At 43.4% G+C, this 21,547-nt stretch overlaps 1 protein-coding gene across 1 annotated transcript; it reads right to left on the minus strand.

Annotated features, from left to right (window-relative positions):
- Positions 1 to 433: 433 nt before the first annotated feature.
- On the minus strand, positions 434 to 20,413 carry LOC147883197 (large ribosomal subunit protein eL20z-like). Its single transcript, XM_087400069.1, has 4 exons — positions 19,536 to 20,413; positions 18,991 to 19,069; positions 2,359 to 2,473; positions 434 to 858 (listed from the first exon to the last, which is right to left on the minus strand). Exons 1-4 carry the CDS (start codon positions 19,753 to 19,755, stop codon positions 808 to 810), a joined length of 465 nt encoding a protein of 154 aa, XP_087256195.1. The 5' UTR covers positions 19,756 to 20,413; the 3' UTR covers positions 434 to 807.
- Positions 20,414 to 21,547: the final 1,134 nt, after the last annotated feature.

Genomic DNA, 21,547 nt, shown 5'->3' on the forward strand with positions numbered 1-21,547 from the left:
GGTGGGCCAAGTGGGCCAATCCCTTAATACACTTCACCTTCTTGGAATCTGCTCTTATTCCATGGCTGCAACCCAATCCCACCGCAGTTTCAACACACCCCCACACAGCAACAGCACATATTTGTGTGTACTCTTTACAGGTCTATCTCTATTCAATCAGCAGTTAGTAGGCGACAGAGTGAATGAGGCTTCTCCCTATTACAGTTGTAAGCAAACATACATAACTCACAAGAAAAAGATACGAATGTCCATCCTATATTGCCGCATTCTATAGATCCACATGCTGAGTTTTATTTTGAAAACTTAAAGCTTTGACTTAGCAGCATGAGTTATAAACTAACATATTAGGGCACTTTGGTGATCGTCATGGATACACAGATCCAGGAATCTGCAGACCTCTCAATCCCTTGGACCAAAGACCCTAAGAAAAGGCTGCAACCTCAAAATCCATGACAAAAATTTGACCATTATGAGAAATAAAATAACATTATTTTACAAGCCGGGACATGAAAACCCATCTAGGCTCTGCTCACTTAAGAGACTTGACAAAAAACAAGGTACACATAGATGAAAAATGAAGCGTACTTAAACTCAAACATCTATTTTAGGTTGACTTCTACAAGATTAGCAACTTCCACACAACAAAATTAAGTTCAAACAAACGTATGCAGCAAGTATAGCACAAATTTATCGTGCATCCACTTTGAGTACATGCCAGCTGCACTGCACAGAAGTAGACCCTAGAATTGAATACATCACTGTAACATATTCATTCTTGGTCGAGTCTTCGGTTTTGTCCTCCAATAATCAACCGGCGTGTGTACTACCAACAATAATGGCAATGAGTGATAAAATAGCCTGTCATAACGGTACAATTTCAATTAGATTGCTTCTTGCATACATCCTATATAAATAAAATATTTTCAAACCACGACACCTATAACAATTTATTACAAGATTTACTCCTGCTACAAGTGTTGCGAGCTTTGGAAGATGGCTTCGAATTGAAACTTGGCAACAATTCCACAGAAACAGAGACAGAACAGGATGTCATGCTAACCAATCCAACATAAACAGGCAACTCCGGACTCCAAGGGGGGAGGAGAACCATTGGAACACTCCCAGGCCAATAGCCACACAATCCGATGTAAGAGTAAAAAAGTAAGTCAGGGGTGTGGGGAACAGGATATCATGCTAAACCCATGCCACATAGAAGCACAACAGGTAGCTATAAGCCCTCAAAATTGTTACGTTAACAGTGACATAAGTAGCTCCTCATCAATTTAACCAAAGCTGGAAAGGATTAGTCTTCGGTCTATCATAGCAACTGCTGCTGCTATTCTCTTCAAGCTCGTGCTTTCAAGAAAGACCTCATTAGTCTTCTGTCTATCAGAGCAACTGATGCCGCTGCTCTCTTCGAGGTTTTGCTTTCAAGAAAGACCTTAACGAAAAGCCCTTCAAACAATAAAGAAGACAAAACTATCTTTTAATACCTAATTATTGGAGGAGAGGATTGGCCTTCACTCGATCATGGCAAAAAATTTCAGAACCACCGCTTCTTCCCTCCTCAAGGTGGTTGCTTTCAAACCAGACCTCTTGACCAAAAAAATTCACCATACACAGGGCAAGCTTGCAGAACCAACAATGAAACTTAAATCATTGAACCAACAATGAAAATTAAATCATTGCAGGGGAGATCATCAAGCTTGCTTAACCAACAATGAAAATTACATCATTGCAGGATATTCAATCTATCATGGCAGATGGCAGCTTAACTCTTGGAGTTAATGAAATGAAGATTAAGCTCACTAAGTCTGAGTCTTCAACAGCTCTTACTCTCTGACACAATGTCCAGAACAAGCTGCTTGGGAGATACTCCCAGAGCCTCTGCAACCTTAAACTGCAGATGCCAGGGTTGGTTATTTCTGAGATTATCAAGCAGAGGTAGCCCTACCCTTTGGGGCAAGTAATACCTTCATCAAATTAAAAACATTTTGTCCCAGTCTATCCTGGTCAAGAAGACCTTCTCAAGCCTAAGTAGTATGTTCAAGAATGGACAACCATGCCCAAACTCTCAATAAATTAGCCTTTTGCATCTGACTTCCTTTCCCATTCCTGTGTTTGTGGCTTAGAGTAACTAAAACTTAGTCTGAATAATGTGCATGTGACACAAGCCATGCAACATTGATATACCTTCTTCCTGTCTTCCCTTTTCGCTTCTTTCTAATTAGGATTCTTCCTGTGCATAATATTTTACTCATACAAAAAAGATTGACTATGGAGAAGATTAGAGAAAAATCTCATGCAAAATATCACATCCACAACGAAGGAACTGACAGTTATTGAAATGACACTTACAGCTACGGTGCAACAGACAAGGCCAACACGCTCTCGGTGGTCATGCCTTGTGCAAATCAGAATGATGGCTCCAACATACCATGGAATTGAAGCTAGAAACCATCCAATAATAAACCTGCCATGTAACAGAGAATTGTGCTTTAAAAACACACACTATACAGCAGAGAAATGTATTGAAGTTTTTGACACAACAAGAAATTTCTAAGCAATATAATCACTTCAGTAAACTTCAATATGTATTTGTAACGAGAGAGAGAGAGAGAGAGAGAGAGAGTTCTTACAGAAAAAAAGTGTGTTGTGAGAGAGAAAGAGAGAGAGAGAAAACACACACGTGCACACGCATTCTTCATGATCTTGACTTCTTAAAAGAAACAATTTGGTCCTATGAAGGTAGATATGCTACGCTGGGATCATTGCTGTCCCCCTTGAACGTAACATAAGTATGCTTTCTAAGACAATCTTTTTGTTGGAGAAATCATAGCCAAAGAGTGTGTTGGTGTGTAGTCTGATGTGCTGTACTAGGAGATCTAGTGGTTTGATGTATGAGTGCCACCTGTCACCATGGGACTTATCCCATATGCACTAGGTACTTGAGTGTGTCTGTCTAGCCTATAAAGGCTTGTACTTCACTTGTCCCATTGATGATGATGAATGAATGAAAGCCTTTCATGGTGTCTACATTTCAGTATCATTTCTTCTCTCTCTCTCTCTCTCTCTCTCCATGTTTCCTTTATGGTATCAGAGCCAGGTTAGTCCTGCCCTAATCTGCCCTGCCACGTCATCTTCTTTTCAACCCTAACCCTAATTTCGCCTATGCTCTCCCCTCCTCTCAGCTAGCTCTTTTCGCCTCTAGTCTGCCTCCTCCTTGCAACCATTTACTTCTGTTTTCACCTCCTAAATAGCCAACAGCCTCTTCATTCCTTGCTGCCTTCATAGCCGCCTTCATTCAAGCCCTCTTGGAACTGTAGCTAGGCTCTTGGGCAACCTCCCTGCTTGCCAGTCAGCGCATTTCCCAAGGTGTTTCCTGCACGCACGGTCATTCAAGGGTTTCATCACCGAATCTAGGGTTTTCTGAGCTGCTGCTGTATAGCCACCTTCAGCAGAGCTATTTTCAAGCTATTTCCAGCACTCCAGCACACCCACAGCAAACGTTTTGACCTGCTAGAACAGTTCAGAGCGGTCCTGCTATTTCGGACCTGCTGCAGCACTTCGAGCAGTTATAACGACCACAACAGCTCCTTTTTCTGGTTCAGTTCTGGTTTTCTTGCTGTGTTTTTAGTAGGGTTTGCATTTTGGAGCCTCCCAGGCCATTGACCATCTGCTGGAAAGGTTTACTCAAGCATTTCTTCGACCGCCTTGCATTTGTGAAGGCTGCTGATCCATTTCAGAGCCCGAGACCAGCACATTTATTTTCTGGTTATTCATTTCAGTTTGCTGCCCGCCTTCACGAAGCCATTTTCCATCATGACTTCCTTGTCTGCTGGTTCCTTGCTCATGGAAAGTTCAAGGGGGAAGGCTTTCCCACATGGCGAATCAAGATGCAACTGCTCCTTATGTGTGAAGGAGTTCGGGATGTTGTTGAGGACGACAAAGTTGATACCTTGATCACCAACAACGCAAGTTATGGAAGCAGCATAATGCAAGAGCCATTGCCCTCATTGGTCTTTGCTTGGCTGACCCTCTCATCCATCATGTGGACTTCAAGTCAACTTGTAAGGAGATTTGGGATCGCCTTGAGACATTATTTGGTAATAAAATCACCAACTCCAAAGTCTGTTTGAAGCTCAAGTTCTATGATTTGAAAATGGAAGAGAGTGATGAGTTGAGTGATCATCTCAATCCCTTGTTCAACAACTCTTAAGTTTGAAAAGCGGGCCTCATGATGAAGATAAGATGGCTGTCCTTATGAAGATTATGCACGGGATACCACACTTTGAACAAACACTTAAAGTCCTACGCCTTGCCACTACCACGTTTGATGATATGGTGGCTCTACTCATTGAGAAGGACCGTCGTAATAAAGAAGCTATTCGTGCCTCTGCTGGTGATCAAGCATTTGCTTCCACAGACAAATGGAAGACCAACAAGAATATTATTTGCAGGTTTTGTAAAAGAAAAGGATATATTGAGGCTAATTGCTTCAAGAAGAACGAACTGAACAAGAGAAGCACCAAGCCAATCTTATTGCTGAAGAACGAGCCAAACTTGAAGAGTCCCCTGAGGAGATCCATGCAGCCACAGCTGAGGTTCACGGCCTCTCTCTTGAGGAGCATTATGACTGGGATTCTTGGGCTTTCTAGGCCCTATATGCTATGTGTTTTTGTGTAAAGGTTCTCAGCCTTGAGTTGTCCCACTAAAATGAATGCGTTTGGAGTCAATAAGAGGTACTCTCCCATAGGTTGTCCCCAAAAAATGATTGTATGGTTTTTTACTTTGGTATGATGGTGTTGACCACCGAGTTCAGAGTAAGGGGGGGTGACGCCGAGTCATGGTCTACTTTTACCAGTCGCATTGAATGCATTTGGAGTCAATAAGAGATACTCTCCCACAGGTTGTCCCCCAAAAATGATTGTATGGTTTTTTACTTTGGTATGATGGTGTTGACCACCGAGTTCAGAGTAAGGGGGGGTGACGCCGAGTCATGGTCTACTTTTACCAATCGCACACTGACTGAGAAGTCACTATTACACAGGAGGTGTTGGATAGTTGGACTTGCTCTTCACAGTATTGCGGTGGAGGGGGGATCGGTCGACTTCTAAACGTGTTGGGTCTCACACTCTTTGCTCTGAAGGGGGATGCTGGAGAAATCATAGCCAAAGAGTGTGTTGGTGTGTTGTGTGATGTGTTGTCCTAGGAGATATAGTAGTCATTTGATGTGTGAGCGCCACTTGTCACCATGGGACTTATCCCATATGCACTTGGTACTTTCAATGAGTGTCTAGCCTATAAAGGCTTGTACTTGACTTGTCTCATTGATGATGATGAATGAATGAAAGCCTTTCATGGTGTCTACATTTGAGTATCATTCTCTCTCTCTCTCTCTCTCTCTCTCTCTCTCTCTCTCTCTCTCTCACACACACACACACCATGTTTCCATCACTTTTATGGGAAACGTTTGCTGAAGCTTTACAACGTTATAATTTAGGCATATTGATATTCGATATTTCTTTGTTACCAAACTTGGAATAGTATCACTACTCATACTCTTAGAGGTTGTGTGTAAAGATTCTCCTTCCTGGACGAGATCGACATGATGATTGAATGTAAGAGCATGTGGCAACAGAATGTGTAACTTGGGCTGCAGCAACCTGCAAGTCATGAATGGATGGCTTGTCAACAGGTCTCCCATTGAGTTCCCAATGGTAGTCACCTGTATGTGGCTGGTCACACAGTTCACCTCATGTTATTTTGCCAACCTATACTCGTAGTCATTTCAAGGACTCCAGTTTCAATATTAGCTTCACCCACAGGCTCACTGCCGCCCATTTGACAAAAGCATGTGTAAAATGATGAGGTGGAAATACCCTGAGCGTCTTCTTGGCTACATTGGCAGCAAAATTTTAAGCATAGCATTGAAGCATTTAAAATTAGGCCACTCCAACCTTTGGTCAATGATCATCGGAGCCTTCATTGCAAGTGCTTTACAGATGGGAGATGACAAAGGTTGGAGAATTCTAATTTTAACTTAGAATTTAATGAGAACTTGTACCATAAACATGGTCATATAAGGTCTAAATAAATTTTCTATTCAACAAATTTACAACATCAAGTTGAGGGGTGGAGAATTAGGCATTTATGGTTCTCATATCTCTAGTTCTGTGGGAAAGAATGAAAAGTACCATGCTACTTGGAATGTGCAGCTTCAACTAGGTTGACAGACGAGAACAAGGAATAGACATGACATACATATATATACGTGTATATATGTGTGTGCGTGCCCCGCACACTTTTTTTATTTTGGGGTGAAATCCATCTGTCAATATATTACAAAAACCGTCCCAAAACTAAGAACTCCAAACATCATAAGACATCTTTACAAGACAAGGAGGCCGGATAATCTATGTCCCACGCTTGCAAACAATCATTAAATGATTGTCGTAAAGAGGCACGGAAGAACTGATATTTAGCCAGAGGGGGATCACACCAGACCCGATGATTGTGGTCCTTCTAGAGGGTCCACTTTGGAGACAGCCTCTTTGTACTATAAAGACACATGGATTTCACCCCAAAAAAAAAGTGTGTAAATGGCTGTCCCTTTTCATGGGACTGTTCTTTGTAATATAAGGACAATTTAGTTTCACCCCAAAAAAAAGTGTGCACGCGCGTGTGATGTCCACGTATGGACAGAACATGGCTAGTGTTACGGAAGTCAAGTTAACCTATGGTCTCGTGTTCTAACCGTATGATAGTTAGGACACGTGGTACCTTGGTACACTAAGGGTGGTCTTACGCTTGAGACACCTAAGACAACCTACATCTATATAAGTGAGTCGTTACTCACTTGGGTGACGAGTCATTCTTGGGAGTGGGGCCTTCCAAGAATACCTAGGTGGGTTGAAAGCCTGTCTAGACCAGTGTCTCCTAACGCATCTGTGCGCAGATGGTGCTGTGTGCTATCGGACGCGTTGTATTATCTGGGATGGACTATGGTCAGAGGTGCCTGAACTCTAGCTTGGGAATGATCCTAAGGGATCTACAGTTGGGTGGTGATGCACTAGCTAACACCATATGTGTGACCGTGTTTGTATACAAACGATCGATTGTGTTTGCAGCTTAGCACAAACATAGAGGAGGTCCTAGAGCCCTAGGTAAGCGATGACTAACCTAGGGGTTGTTTCATTTGGTATCAAAGCCATATCTGACTTCTTGTTTGTTATAGCTTCGTTTGTTTGCATGACTTCTACAATTGCATGTGTGTGTGTGTGTGTGTGCCAGACACAGATGTGGAGAATTCGAGGATGCTTGAAATCGATTTGTTTTGCATTGAGGTATGGCAGTAGGGGCTGTTTGCAACATGCTTTCTTTGGATCGTTTCAGCTTGCTGGAATTTATCAGATATTCTTGTTGAAGTCCTTGCGAGGGTAGAAGCTAGGAAGCGATTAGAGCAGAGAAAGGGATGATTCCCTGCACAACTTCATAGTTGTTGTAAGCTCTGAAGTTTGCGCCTTCTTTGCAGCCAGGAATTCAAATTTAGAGCTGATTTCAATGTTGGGGTAAAGGCACTGGCCACCCTATGTAAATAGTACTTTATGTTGTACTTTAGTGTAGGACACTTAAGTACACTAAGTACACATTTGTACTTAGATGTACTTAAGGGTTACTACCTTATCCATAATATATATGTGTGTACTTGGGGAGGTACCACTCACTCATTGTGATTATCCCCACTATTGTGTGTGTGCAGTGAGTCTCTCTACTCCCTACTCTATCTCCCTCACACTCTATTAACTGGTATCAGAGCCAACGGGCTCTCTCCCTCCACTTCCACTCCCTCCTCTCCCTATCCTACCCCTTCCGTACGGACCGATCCGTACGGCCGTACGACGTCCGTACAACCGTACGGACGGATCGCGAAGGGCGGCTGCAAGCGCGGGTCGTACGGACGGAACGCGAACGGCGGCTGCAACGGCTGCAACGACGGACGGAACGCGAGCGGCGGCTGCAAGTGCGCAGGGTGCAGCTGCAACAGCGTAGGCAACGCGCAAAGGCGCGCCTGCAGCGGCGGCTGCAAGGACGCAGGGCGCGGCTGCAAGGCGCAGGCCACGGCTGCAAGGCGCGGCTGCATCGGCGTGGCCAGGACTGTAGGTCGCAGGCCACGGCTGCAAGGCGCGGCTGCATCGGCGAGGCTAGTGCTGTAGGTCTCCTCCTCTACGTGGAATCCAGCATCGAAATCCAATGTGCTGAAGATATCTTGCAACAGCTGCGTGCACTCCAAATCAAAGCAGGAACAAGTTCTCTGTCAACATTTCGAAGGTACTGTTTTGCACTAAAATCGAGTGCATAGTACAGCAGGCAGGGTACCGTGCAAAGGTACGCAAGGTGTTCTATTTGGGGCAGGGCTTACACTCGCACTGAGGCATTATGCCGCAAACAGTGTTGAGACAGGTCTTATCACTTGGCCAGTGATTGTACACAGTGGTGGCACTGAGAGTATGCATTGGACAGATCTGTACTTGATACTTGCAGTGTATGCTTTGTTGGATGCAACTAAATGGATTTGCAGTCAAACGCCTTGTGTGAGCAGTAGCAGTTGATGCCATTTACTGTGTCCATGCACGGAATGTGCTGCCAATTCAAGGGGCTTTTGATGCTATTATGCTTGTGACAAATGCTTTAGCTTGTTGCTGAAAGTCCAATCGCATTTGGTACAGATTTGGTCGATTTTGACCAAGTTTGACTTTAGTCAAATTTGGGGCTTTTGTAGCCTGACCGGCAATTTGTCAAGTGGGAGCACTCTACATGCATCAGGCTATCTTGTGGAGCACTATTATGCTTTGAAAGTGCAAATTTGACTTACACTGTTTGATCAAAGGTCAATCTCTCAAATTGGAGGTCACATTCCTGATTTTCTTCATGCATTCAAAGGGCTTTTGAGCCACCTTACTTCCAAACTGCAAATTCAGTTGGGGGGGAAGTATCTGAAGCATATGAAGGTCTAAAATCAAAGATTTTCATCAAAAAATCAGAGATTTACAGTTACTGTTTTTTGACAGTCCGGGACTGTCAAACAGCAGGTTTGACCATATTTGACTATCAGAAAAGTCAAAAAGTACTGCTTTTTTTTATTATATCAGTTCTGGATTTTTCTGGAGCGATTTGACGCAGCTGTACCGCACTTTCGCCAGCGAAAAAAGACAGGAACAGCTTGCTGTACTGTTTCTGCAGCAAGTGGGAGAAAAATATTCAGTTGGTTTTGTGCCACTGAAACAGTACCAAGTTCACTTTTGATCGTACTTCCGCTGCGGGGGAATTTTCTTGGAGTGACTAGTGCTTAATTGCACGACTACAGGGAGTCAAACTCTACTTTCTTTACCATGAGTTCCGGCAGCGACGTGTCGTCCTTGTTTCAGATAAAGAAGCTCGAAGGAGCTAAAAATTACGACATATGGAGGACACAATGCTACAATGTGCTGATGCAGAAGGACCAGTACAAGCCTATAAAGGAGAAGGGTGTTAAGCCCTCCAACGTTACTGATGAGCAGTGGGAGAAGATGGACGGCTTGGCCAGGTCTACCATTATGCTTACAGTTGTTGATTCACTGGTTGTAGGCATCAGGGATGAACCTACTGCGTGGGAGATGTGGCAACGTCTTGAGGATACTTATGCCAAGAAAAGTGCCACGGGAAAAGCTTACTGGCTAAAAAAGCTTGTTGGTCTTCAAATGAAGGAGGGGACAGCTATGTCCACTCATATTATTGAGTTTAACAGCATATTCAGCCAGGTGATCAACCAGGGGTTGAAGCTCGATGATGAGCTGAAAGCTACACTCATCCTATGTTCTCTACCTGAGTCATGGGACACATTCAGGACTTCTACCAGCAACTCAAAAGCCATTCTGTTATTTGCAGATGTGGAGAGTGCTCTTCTACAGGAAGAGATGAACAGAAAGAACAATGCTATTGGGAAGTCAAATGCTTTGAATGCACGCAGCAGGTCCAAAACACGTGGAAAAGACAAAGAAAGAGAGAGGAGCAAGTCCCGCTCTAAGAGTGATCTTGTATGCAACTATTGTGGCAAGAAGGGACATATTGAGAAAAAGTGTTTTCAAAAGAAGAATGACCAGAGAGCCAAAGAAGGCAAGGCTCAAGGCAAGTCTAAGGGCAAAGAAAAAGAGGAGCTGAATGTTACTTATGTTAGTGACAGTGACAGTGGACATGAGATATGCTTCACCTCTTCACTGGAGGCTCATACACTTCATGCTGGTGATGGATCAGATATGTTTTCCTGGATTATAGATTCAGGTGCTTCCTTTCATGTGACATCCTACAGAAATCTGTTTGTCAGATATGCAGGAGGGCAAAAGGGAGTGGTCTTTCTTGGTGATAACCATGCATGTTCTATCATTGGCATAGGTGATGTCAGGCTTGTGCTTGAAAATGGCCAGCAGTTAATGCTCAAAGGGGTCAGGCATGTTCCTGAGGTGAAGAAAAACTTGATTTCCACAGGGTTGTTGGATGACGATGGTTATCAAACCACCTTTGGCAGTCAGAAATGGAAAATCAGCAAAGGGGCAATGGCTATTGCCAGGGGTCCTAAGGTTGATACTTTGTACTCACTTCATGCTGGACATTGTCCGCATTCTGATGTAAATGCCACCGAGCTGCCAAAGATTTCATTGTGGCATAGCCGGCTTGGCCATATGAGTATTAAGGGAATGGAGCAATTGGCTCATTTTGGTTACTTGCCGAGTCTAAAATATTCAGATTTACAGAAATGTGAATTTTGTCTCTACGGTCGTCAAGTACAAATACCTCATAAGAGAAGGTCAGATCAGAAATTACAGCTCTTGGAGCTAGTACATACAGATGTGTGTGAGATGCCTACACTCTCTTTAGGAGGTTCAAAGTACATACTGTCATTCATAGATGACGCCACCCGCAAAGTGTGGGTTTACACTCTCAGAAAGAAGAGTGATACGTTCAAGGCTTTCACTAAGTTTGTTGCACTGGTCGAAAATGAGACAGGCAAAAAACTGAAAGCCTTACGATCTGACAATGGTGGAGAGTATTTGTCCAAAGAATTTCAAGAATTCTGTGAGGCAAAGGGTATTCAAAGGGTGTTGTCTGCACCATATGATCCTCCACAGAATGGTACAGCTGAAAAAATGTTCAGGACCATTCAAGAGAAAGTCAGATCCATGTTGTCACATGCTGCATTGCCCCACACATTTTGGGCTGAAGCTGTAAAGACAGCTGTGCACCTTATTAACAGGTCACCAAACAAGAGACTATGTGGCGGTGTGCCTGAACAGGCATGGACAGGCAAGCCTCCGTCTTACAAACACCTACGGGTCTTTGGTTGTGTCGCGTATGTGCATGTACGCAGGGAGGACAGAACTAAACTGGATCCAAAGTCTCTTAAATGCATATTCCTAGGTTACGGTGACAAAGGTGAGATGGGCTACAGGATTTGGGATCCCAAGAACAGAAAACTTATACGCAGCAATGATGTCGTGTTTGATGAAACCATCATGTTCAAGGAACCTGTTGTACAGCAGGGACCTTTAAAAGTAACTATTGATGATAACAGGCATCATGGGCAACACGAACAGGCTGTAAATCAGCCACAACAGCAGCATAACCAGCCATTAAATGATGCTGCAGCAGGTCCTAATGGACAGCCAGGTATGGCAGAAGACATCCCAATGGATGAAGCACAGTTAGGTGATCTTCCTGACATGCAAATGCAGCCAGGAGACATGGGACAGCCACCTTATCTGGGTGATGAACAGGCTGGACAGCCAGCTCAAGACGATGGTCATTGGGTTAGAAGGTCAACTAGACCGACGCAGCAGCCAGAAAGATTTGTTCCAGGCATTGATTATTTGATGCTCACTGATTGTGGAGAGCCTTCATGCTACAGAGAGGCTAGGCAGAGGGCAGACAAGGTTCAATGGGATCTTGCTATGAAGGCTGAAATGGACAGCCTTCACAAGAATGGCACTTGGGAATTGGTATCCTTGCCTACTGGTAAGAAGGTACTGCCATGCAAATGGGTTTATCGACTTAAGGTCACACCTGGTGAAAAGCCAAGGCATAAAGCCAGACTGGTTGCCAAGGGGTTCAAGCAGGAATATGGTGTTGACTTTGACGAGATATTCTCTCCTGTTGTTAAGATGACAACACTTAGAACTGTATTAGCATTGGTTGCACATGCAGATATGGACTTGGTCCAAATGGATGTCAAGACAGCATTTCTTCATGGTGATTTACATGAGGAAATTTTTATGCAGCAGCCAGAGGGTTTTACAGTGAAGGGCAAAGAGAAGCTTGTATGCAAACTAAAGAAAAGTCTTTATGGTCTAAAGCAGGCACCCAGGGAATGGTATCATAAGTTTGATACATTCATGCGAACCCAGGGTTACAGGAGAAGTGACATTGATCACTGCTTGTATACCAAGAAAGCTTCAGATGGCAGTTTACTTATCCTCATTTTGTATGTGGATGACATGTTAATTGCTGGAAAATCTCATAATGAGATGAATGCCTTGAAAAAGAGATTGCACCAGACCTTTGATATGAAAGATCTTGGTGATGCCAACCATATATTGGGTATGCGGATACTTCGGGATCGGGAAAAGCGGTTGCTATACTTGTCTCAGAAGGAATATATTGGCAAGGTCTTGCAGAGATTTCACATGGAGGGGGGGAAGAGTATTGGTACTCCATTGCCTCCTTATGTGAAAATCAGTGCTTTGGACAGCCCTCAGACAGATGCTGAAAAAGCTGAGATGTCAAAGATTCCGTATGCATCAGCATGTGGCAGTCTCATGTATGCTATGGTTGCAACCAGGCCCGATATTGCGTTTGCAGTGGGAGTGGTTAGCAGATACATGGCTAAACCTGGCAAAAAGCATTGGAATGCAGTAAAAGGTGTCATGAGATACCTGAAGGGTACACAGGACTTGTGTATATGTTTCGGCAGTCAAGATGCAAAAGTGCAAGGTTATACAGACTCTGATTATGCCGGTCACCCTGATACCCGGAAGTCTACTACCGGATACGTTTTCACTTTCACTGGAGGTGCAGTGTCGTGGGTATCTAGAATGCAGCAATGCGTTGCATTGTCTACCACAGAAGCAGAATACATTGCAGCCACTGAGGCATGCAAGGAGGCTATATGGCTATCTCGGTTAGTGGCAGATTTGGGTTATCCATTGGAGATTCCATTGTTGCATTGTGACAGTCAGAGTGCCATACAGTTGGCACGTAATCCTGTCTTTCATGCAAAGACGAAGCACATAGATGTGAAATATCACTTTATCAGGGAGGTGCTTGAAAACAAGCAAATTAAGCTTGTTAAGGTGCATACAGATGACAATCCGGCAGATCTGTTAACCAAAGGGTTAGCTGCAGAGAGGTTTGCACACTGCAGATCTCTTATGGGTATTGGTTGAGGCCAATATTCTTTCTCTCCTTGAGGGCACACTGCCTTTAAGTGGGAGGTTGTTGGGGTAAAGGCACTGGCCACCCTATGTAAATAGTACTTTATGTTGTACTTTAGTGTAGGACACTTAAGTACACTAAGTACACATTTGTACTTAGATGTACTTAAGGGTTACTACCTTATCCATAATATATATGTGTGTACTTGGGGAGGTACCACTCACTCATTGTGATTATCCCCACTATTGTGTGTGTGCAGTGAGTCTCTCTACTCCCTACTCTATCTCCCTCACACTCTATTATTCAAAGTCCCTGGTTGAACACAGAAGTTGAAACCACCAATTTAGAAAATGCTGAATTCCTTAATTTTCCCTTTGAGAGGAACTCGAACCATCACTAAGACCTTCCCCGAGGGTAGGCCAAAAAATTCCATCGTTGAACTGGTTGGACCTGTTGGAGGTGATGCGACTGCAAATAACGGAAATCCGCAAGCAATTTGGGCGATGAATTTCCCTGTTTGCAGTGGATCTACCAGCCTGGAACTGTCACGAATCTGTTACAGGGCTGTAGAAGGCAGATTAGACAGCCTAAAACAGTGCACATCTGTTTTAAACAACCAGGTTGCATGTGTAACATGTAATTACCTTTTTAGGTTGGTTGCATGCCTTAAAAAAGTTACTTTAGCAGTCGCGACTGCTAAAAGCCTCTACTTTACGACATGAATTGTGTGTCAGTAAGCTTCATGCAAGCACAATGCGTGCATGCGTGTTTACTTGCCATGCAAACTTTTCTGGGACTGCCACATGAGTTCTAAAGTTGACAAGTGGCTACATGCCTGCATGCAAGTAGGAGTACTTTTGTGTAAAGTGCCATGTGTGGTATGCATGTTAAAAGTATCCCTACTAGAACTAAAGTTCTACCATTCATTTTTAGCAAAGCTAAATTTAAGTGCTAAAACTACTTTTCGTCGGGACCAACCCTTTTGGAGAGTTCTAAAAGGAAAGTAAAGTATGTGGCCTGCATACCACACTTTTTCCCATAGCCACCTAGCCCCCCTGCATCAGCCCATGCGTGCACTACATCTTGGGCTGAATTCTGTGAAGCCTTCACAAAATAATTCCTTCAAGAACCTGATGAGTACGACAACTTTCAGAAGCTCCAGAACTTGTTGAAGGGTACAAAGTCCCTGGAATCATACATCCAAGACTTTCGGGACATCACTGCAAACTTTCCCAACTTCAATCAACGAACAATACGCTTGTCTTTGTAAGTAGTTTGCAAAAGGATAATCAGAATGAAAGCCGAAGAGACAATGAATCAGGCTATCCACTTTGCGAAGTCTTATGATAGCATCTTTGGAAACAAGGATACTGGATCTTCGTCTGTAGGATAACTGTACGAACCGTCGAGCCGGTAACTCTAAGCCTCAAAAGGCTAATTTCAACAAGCAAATATCGGGGCTCTTGCTAAGGAGCCTCATACCAATTCTCCAACATAGGAGGAAGTCCAAGCGAAGGGCCTCTGCTTCAAGTGCAGCAAGCCGGGTCACTTGTCGAACGCTTGTCCGTTGAACAATGGTAAGGGAAAAGGAAAAGCGGGTATCCCAATTGTTCTCAATAGCCACCGCTACGTGGTTAATCTTGTGCATGGAGCTATAGAGTCCTGGAAAGAGATGGTTCTAGAAGCAATGGATTTTAATGAAGACTAGAATCATAGAGCAGTCGAAAGTTGATTCTTCACCATTTGAGGTCTTCAAAGATGGCTGATTTTCCATTGTATTTACTATTTAATTATGTTTATAAAAATTGTCTAAATCATCTAATTTTGTAAAAAGTGATTCCAGTTTGAGAAAAGCAAGTTCGCTCTGGGAAAAAGAGCTGATTTTAAAAGTGCAAATTTCCATGCGATTCTGCGATCAAGACCAAGAGACAGATTTTGAGATTAAGATTGTGATTCGTTTTGCACCTCTGATTGAGATTGAGATTGTGATTGAGATACTGGAGAGATACTGGAGGTAGAGGACCAGGGTGGCAAGATGGTACTTCTCTCTTCCAATTGAAGTGTTTTTTCTTGTAATAGTTCTGCATCGGAATAAAGAAGTTCCGTCTTCTCCAATTTCGAATTGGTCTTTTGTGTGAATTCTTGATTTCTATGACTTGGCGCGCATTACAACCACCCTTAAATTCTCACTTTCTTCACCCTTGAACCCTTGTAAAGATAATAAAAGTGTGCTAATCCTTCCCTAATAAAGACCCCTAAACTCAGTCTCCTAGAATATTAGTCACACCCTGAAATAAGATTTGATGCTGATGAAAGTTTGCAAAGGAGGTGATCCAAAAGGTGGCCTTGTCAATTATGTACAAATTGATGGGTTACCTCCCACTTTTGTCCTTTCATACACGTCAGCTCCAACAAGAAAGATCCCTATAAGACTATCTGAAATAATGGATGGCATGACAAGCAGTCGACCACCTTTGCAAAGAGACCAAACACGAAAATCCTCAAAGTGATAGCTCCTTCAATGATGAAGCTGTATAGCTCATTCTTTCTAGTATCTTGGGCATCTAGCATCAGCTTCCCCAACCAAAAGTGGAGACCCCAATGACTACAATACTATCATGGTGAGACACCTTTTGACTAAGCCAATGGATAATGTTTGGTTATGCAGAGGGATTCGAGCTTTAGGCATTGAGGTTGCTCTCTTAATGGCATTTGACGTTGTCCTCTACACACTTAATCCAAACCCTCCATGATAATGAGGTAATTTGAACAATCAAGGCCTAATAATACGAGTACATCACAAGCCTGCTAGTACTAAAGGATATTACCGGTACTATGGATTGAAACAAAGACTACCAGATCGACCCGTGGCAAAGTCACAAAATTGGATTGGCCTTGCATAACTCGTTGACTTTGCAAAAGCCACTAGGCTCAAGCATAAAACTTCAGCTCCTCTTTTGGCATAGTCAATAAGGACTCGCAAACCCTTAGCCAAGGTAGGTAGTGGTGTAAAGGCGTGCCGTAAGAGGTCCATAAGATACAAGACTCACTCTTCAAATTTATATGGATTAGTTATTTTGTATATTTTTATTTTTCCAAGGGGGAGAAATAGAATTAAAAACTATCACAGATTCACAAGACATGTATACGTACTCATAGGAAACATAACCATCATTAACAAGCCTTACATTACAGAAATTTAAACTGCCTTGAACCATGACAATTGAGTCTAGAGACGTTTAACACCTAACACCTAGTACAGATTGCAAGTGTGAATACAATTGAGACATCATGTATCACATATGATATAACTCATAACTCATAACATAAGAACTTGAGCGTGGATGAGCATTAAGCATGAGACCACCACCCCCAAAAAAAGGTTTTTTTTTCACACCTCTTACGAGTAAGAGATGTGCCACAGTCACTTAACACCCCTTACCATAAGGGGGGTGTTTTAGATCCTACTATGCTCTTACCTCAACTACAGTTATGGAACCTTACGATTTGACCATTTCCATTATGTTTTACTAGCTTGCTTGTTCTCCTTCAAGCTTGCAAGCTCAGCCCCTTCCAAGATTTCTTGTGGAGGATCTATGGCTAAAACATTTGATCTCCAATACATTTGTCCATATCTTGCCTCACCGCACCTCTCCCTTCCTTCTAACCCCTTCCTTAACATGTTCTTTTTTTCTCTTCCACAACATCTCACCACTCTTTCCACCATCATTGATGCTTCCCTTGCCTAATCGCTCAGGAATCTCCGAATACAAAAGCTCAACATATTCCATCACCATTGAGAAATTGAACCGATAAACCCAAGATCATGCAAAAACATGCAATGCCAATGATCTTGAAAGCCAACTCTGTCACCTTACCAAGGCCAGGCAATGCCTTATGGTCTCAATCGCAGATCTCCAAGCCTCAGACAGAGTGCTTTCAACTTTGCTCTCCTATGCTCATCTTTAGCAGCATCTAAGGTATTGCAACCTTTGTATAGCTGGCTTTTATGGATTTGAATTCCCCTTGAAACCTCTGTTCATTTCAACTATCCCAAACTCTCTAATTCCCAAGCTCTCACGCTTGACTCAAACCCTAGCTTCTGTATAGCATGCAATACCATATCCCTTTTGCATCCATAGCAATGATGAGTCATCATTATGCTTCCTTCCAAACTTTCAAGTACAATAAATAATTTGAACATGCTGATAATTGATTTTCCAAGGCTCACGCCATACTTAAGACATATTGCCTTATCTTGCTTACGATCTTCTTCAACTTTGCTCTCCTACGCTCATCTTTAGCAACATCCAAGGTATCGCAACCTTTGTATAGCTGGCTTTTATGGATTTGAATTCCCCTTGAAACCTCTGTTCATTTCAACTATCCCAAACTCGCTAGGCTTCTGTATAGCATGCAATACCATATATCCCTTTTGAATCCATAGCAATGATGAGTTATCATTTTGCTTCCTTCCAAACTTTCAAGCACAAAATAAATAATTTGAACATGCTGATTTTCCAAGGCTCGCACCATACTTGAGACATATTGCCTTATCTTGCTTACGATCTTCTTTTTGGTGTTCCCATGTGTGGTACCTTTTTGTGTCCATCACAACAATTAGTCTTACTAGTTGCATATCTCGCACATTGTGATGTCAGATTCTTCCAAAACCATGCCAAATTCTTTCATCACTCCATGGGCATGCCACCATCGGTGACGTATGTTGGTGTCACACCATCGATAACAGCTCTCTCCTTCCAAAACCACATATAATAATCACCTTGAGAAGTACCTAGCAGCTCGGAGAATTTTGTATTCAATCAGGCAATACAAAATCTCATCCTCACATGCATTCAAGAAGTCATCGACTTTGCAACTCAGGATAGAGATCAGTCCCTCATTATTGAGCTTTGAATATCCACAACACATCCTACGAATTGGAGTCCACCATAGTGATTCTCTCGAGCTTACCATTGCAAAACTTGTTGGCCAAACCAAACTGCCGGTGTTGCCCCAGTCTCAAGGACTTTCTTCCAGCCAGGGATTCAATAACTTATTGCCTCTTTGTGGTTCAACTTCACTCATTTAGGTTCATCCATCCAACGCTCCCATCTGCTGAGCTTCAACTTCATTCCCAGGGTTTTTATAACATATTACTACATGGTCTATAATTTTATTCCGGCAAGCTCATAATCAATCTCCTTTTCAGATACAAGCCAGAAGCCTCTAAGAAGAGGTCATATACGAGCTGTGTAACCAGCAGGCAGTAGAAATAGAACAGTAAGCATGCCCTGACTCATCTCACAAGGACAAATTGGACAAGGCTACGACAAAAGCATTGGCACCTTCTTATAGATACTCTTCGTTATGCATACATGGATGAAGCTGTGAAGCACAGTGCCACTCGTGAAAAGGTTTCTCACGCAAGTAGTAGAAGAATAGTATATATGGATGCTTATAAAAGATCGATCTATCAATCTTCTCATTTTGCACTCGCTACTAGTTATCCAGACAGATACTTACAAAAACCAACCAACGCCGATTCCGCAACAAGGAAGCCGTGGAAGCTGCTCAGCAGGTCTCCCCTCAATCACCGGATAACCTACACACAAAAATGACCAACCTCAGAAAAAGTACAAACTTATGAAAGCAAGATCTCTGCTCATCCTAGCACATGTACAATGGTGGATCCAACAATTACATATGTATGGACAAGCATGAACGATCTTAGTATCTTTGAATCTGACTGTAAAAATGTTTTCACAAGGCTAAAAAGCCTTTTTGAGACATAGTATCCTATCAAGAGACATTTAACGTATATTCCATGCCATCGCAATTCGTGCCAGCTATTTCAAGGTAACGCGGATGCAGCGCACGAAGGATCGCACTTGACCAAGTTGTATGCACGGAGTTCGTTGTTTACCTTGACAGAAATAAAAACTTCTCAATAAGTCTAAAGATTTGAAAGATGACAACTCTAGACCCATAAGTCTGCAGCCGTCAGCAAACAATGAGAGGATTCACAAAGCTTTCAGCAGAGACTTATCACAGCCTGCTAGAGACGATACCTGGGACAGTCTGGTAGCCATATTGCGGAGTCTGGCTGGGGTGTACAGGTTGAGGGAAGCCAGGAGGCGCAGGCTGGGGGTAGCCTGGGTTGCCCTGAAACGTGCCATAGTAATTGGGAGCACTGGGCTGCTGATAAAGAGGTGCAGTGTCCTGCGACTCCTGGTCGCTCGTCTGGTAAGGGGAGTAGCCCCTGTCGGTTGAGCTTCCAGCTTGCTTCATGGTCGGTATCACCAAAGGGGATTTTTGAAGAAAGTCGTCTCGGGTGCAACAGGTCGCTTGCTCTCTTTGAACGCAAGCTGCATATACCTTTTCTGTAGATTCTGAATGGCAAAACTCGGAATGCGAGCGTGATGAACGTGATCGATGAGAATGCAGGCGGCTATTCTGAGTAGCTTGCGGAACACGATTTCGAGGCTGATTCTTTGTGTGCGTGCATCCAAAGTTAGGCAGAGGATGACTCGATCTTGCAGGTTTTTCAAGGACGAAAGTTGCTCTAAATCTCTCCCGTCTCTCGGCAGACTATTCAAGAAAGGAAGCTGCAACAGTTGTCTCCTCCGCGCCCCTCTCACGCACACTGCAATGTCTTGCAGGCGATTCAAGAAAATGAAAGCTGCGACGGTGCCTCCACACCTCTCTCTCGCTCTCTCTCACACACACACACGCACACTCTCCACAATCACGCTCTTTCAGCTTCTCCACAGAGCAATTTTTGCCGCCATTGTTGCAGAAAAGAAAGGACCAAATCTGAAATGAAGAGCAGGAAATGCTATCATCAAACAGCATCCGAGCAGAATTGTGCTGCTGATGATGAACAACTTACAAGCATTGACAGGGAGATGGAGATGGGGATGGGGATGGGGATGGGGATGAGAAAGGCAAGGCGAGCACGTCAATCGCCATTTCTTTGGCTGCTTTCCCATCTCTGCACGTGGCACTCACTCTGTGGCACGTGTATCTATTCCTACTTGCTCACATCATGACTCCTCTCACCCACTTCTGCAGCGTAGCCGCCGCACCTCACCTGAGCTCGCTGCCCGCGTTCGATTCCCTCACAGCCGCATCCCACGCAACAACTCAAACACTCGTAGAGTTATTTCAAGAATCGATATCGACAACTTGCTCTCTTTTATCTCTCGTGGCAACTCGAACCCCCCTCACCGGTTTTGGCCAAAAAAAATTCCCCGCTAGCATATCATCACAAATCCCAAGGTGCAATTCCCTCAAAATGACTACCGAAGGCCTAGAGGGCTTCTCTAATATTCCTATCCCATGCTAGTCAAAATGGACCAGCAAAGCCTGCGCGGGACCCTAAAACACCCTACCACCTGTTTGCTTAGGCCACTAGCTGCCCACATTGGATTGTTTCCGTCAAGAACACCCCTCCTGCCACCATAGCGATTCCGCCCCTCGTAGATGGCTAGGGCTGTGAGTGGGGGGGGGAAGCCATAACAACTTTGGACGAATGAAGCGCACCCCCATCTCATGCACTCCTCTTGATTCTCAAGGCACACATTCTAAAGGAGACGTCGTTGTGGCCACACGCAAATGATACATGTGCCAAAGCAGTAAGAATTAGACGTGCACTATAACAATCCCTTAGATTGCTCATCTCTAACAAGGTGTGAATTCCACAATGGCCCTCCTTTATAAAGGAGGATATATATTTAAGGTTTACAAATGAGTAAGTTCTATGTTTATTACTAATGTGATGTGTATTGATCATGGAGTCAATGCATACATGTATGTAATGGAATGGTCACTCCAATATGCATAAGAGGTCCCACATGTTGTGAGCTGAGATGGGATATTGCTCCAGATGTGGTCTAGTTGGCTTCCGTAAATAGTTGTTGGCTCCTCGAAATGCAAATTGCATTTATATTGGTTCATGATTTGTCTGAGATTTTTGGAATCATTGTTGGTTTTTGTCATGTCAATGTTGAAGTCTCCAACAAGGATGATATTTTTTTTTTGCTCTTGAGCCTTCGAAAGCACTTGGTCTAACATTTGGAAG

This window comes from Dipteris shenzhenensis, chromosome 28 (genome assembly GCF_047967505.1).
Source record: "Dipteris shenzhenensis isolate YYH24624 ecotype China chromosome 28, Dip_SZ_1.0, whole genome shotgun sequence".
Taxonomy (NCBI): domain Eukaryota; kingdom Viridiplantae; phylum Streptophyta; class Polypodiopsida; order Gleicheniales; family Dipteridaceae; genus Dipteris; species Dipteris shenzhenensis.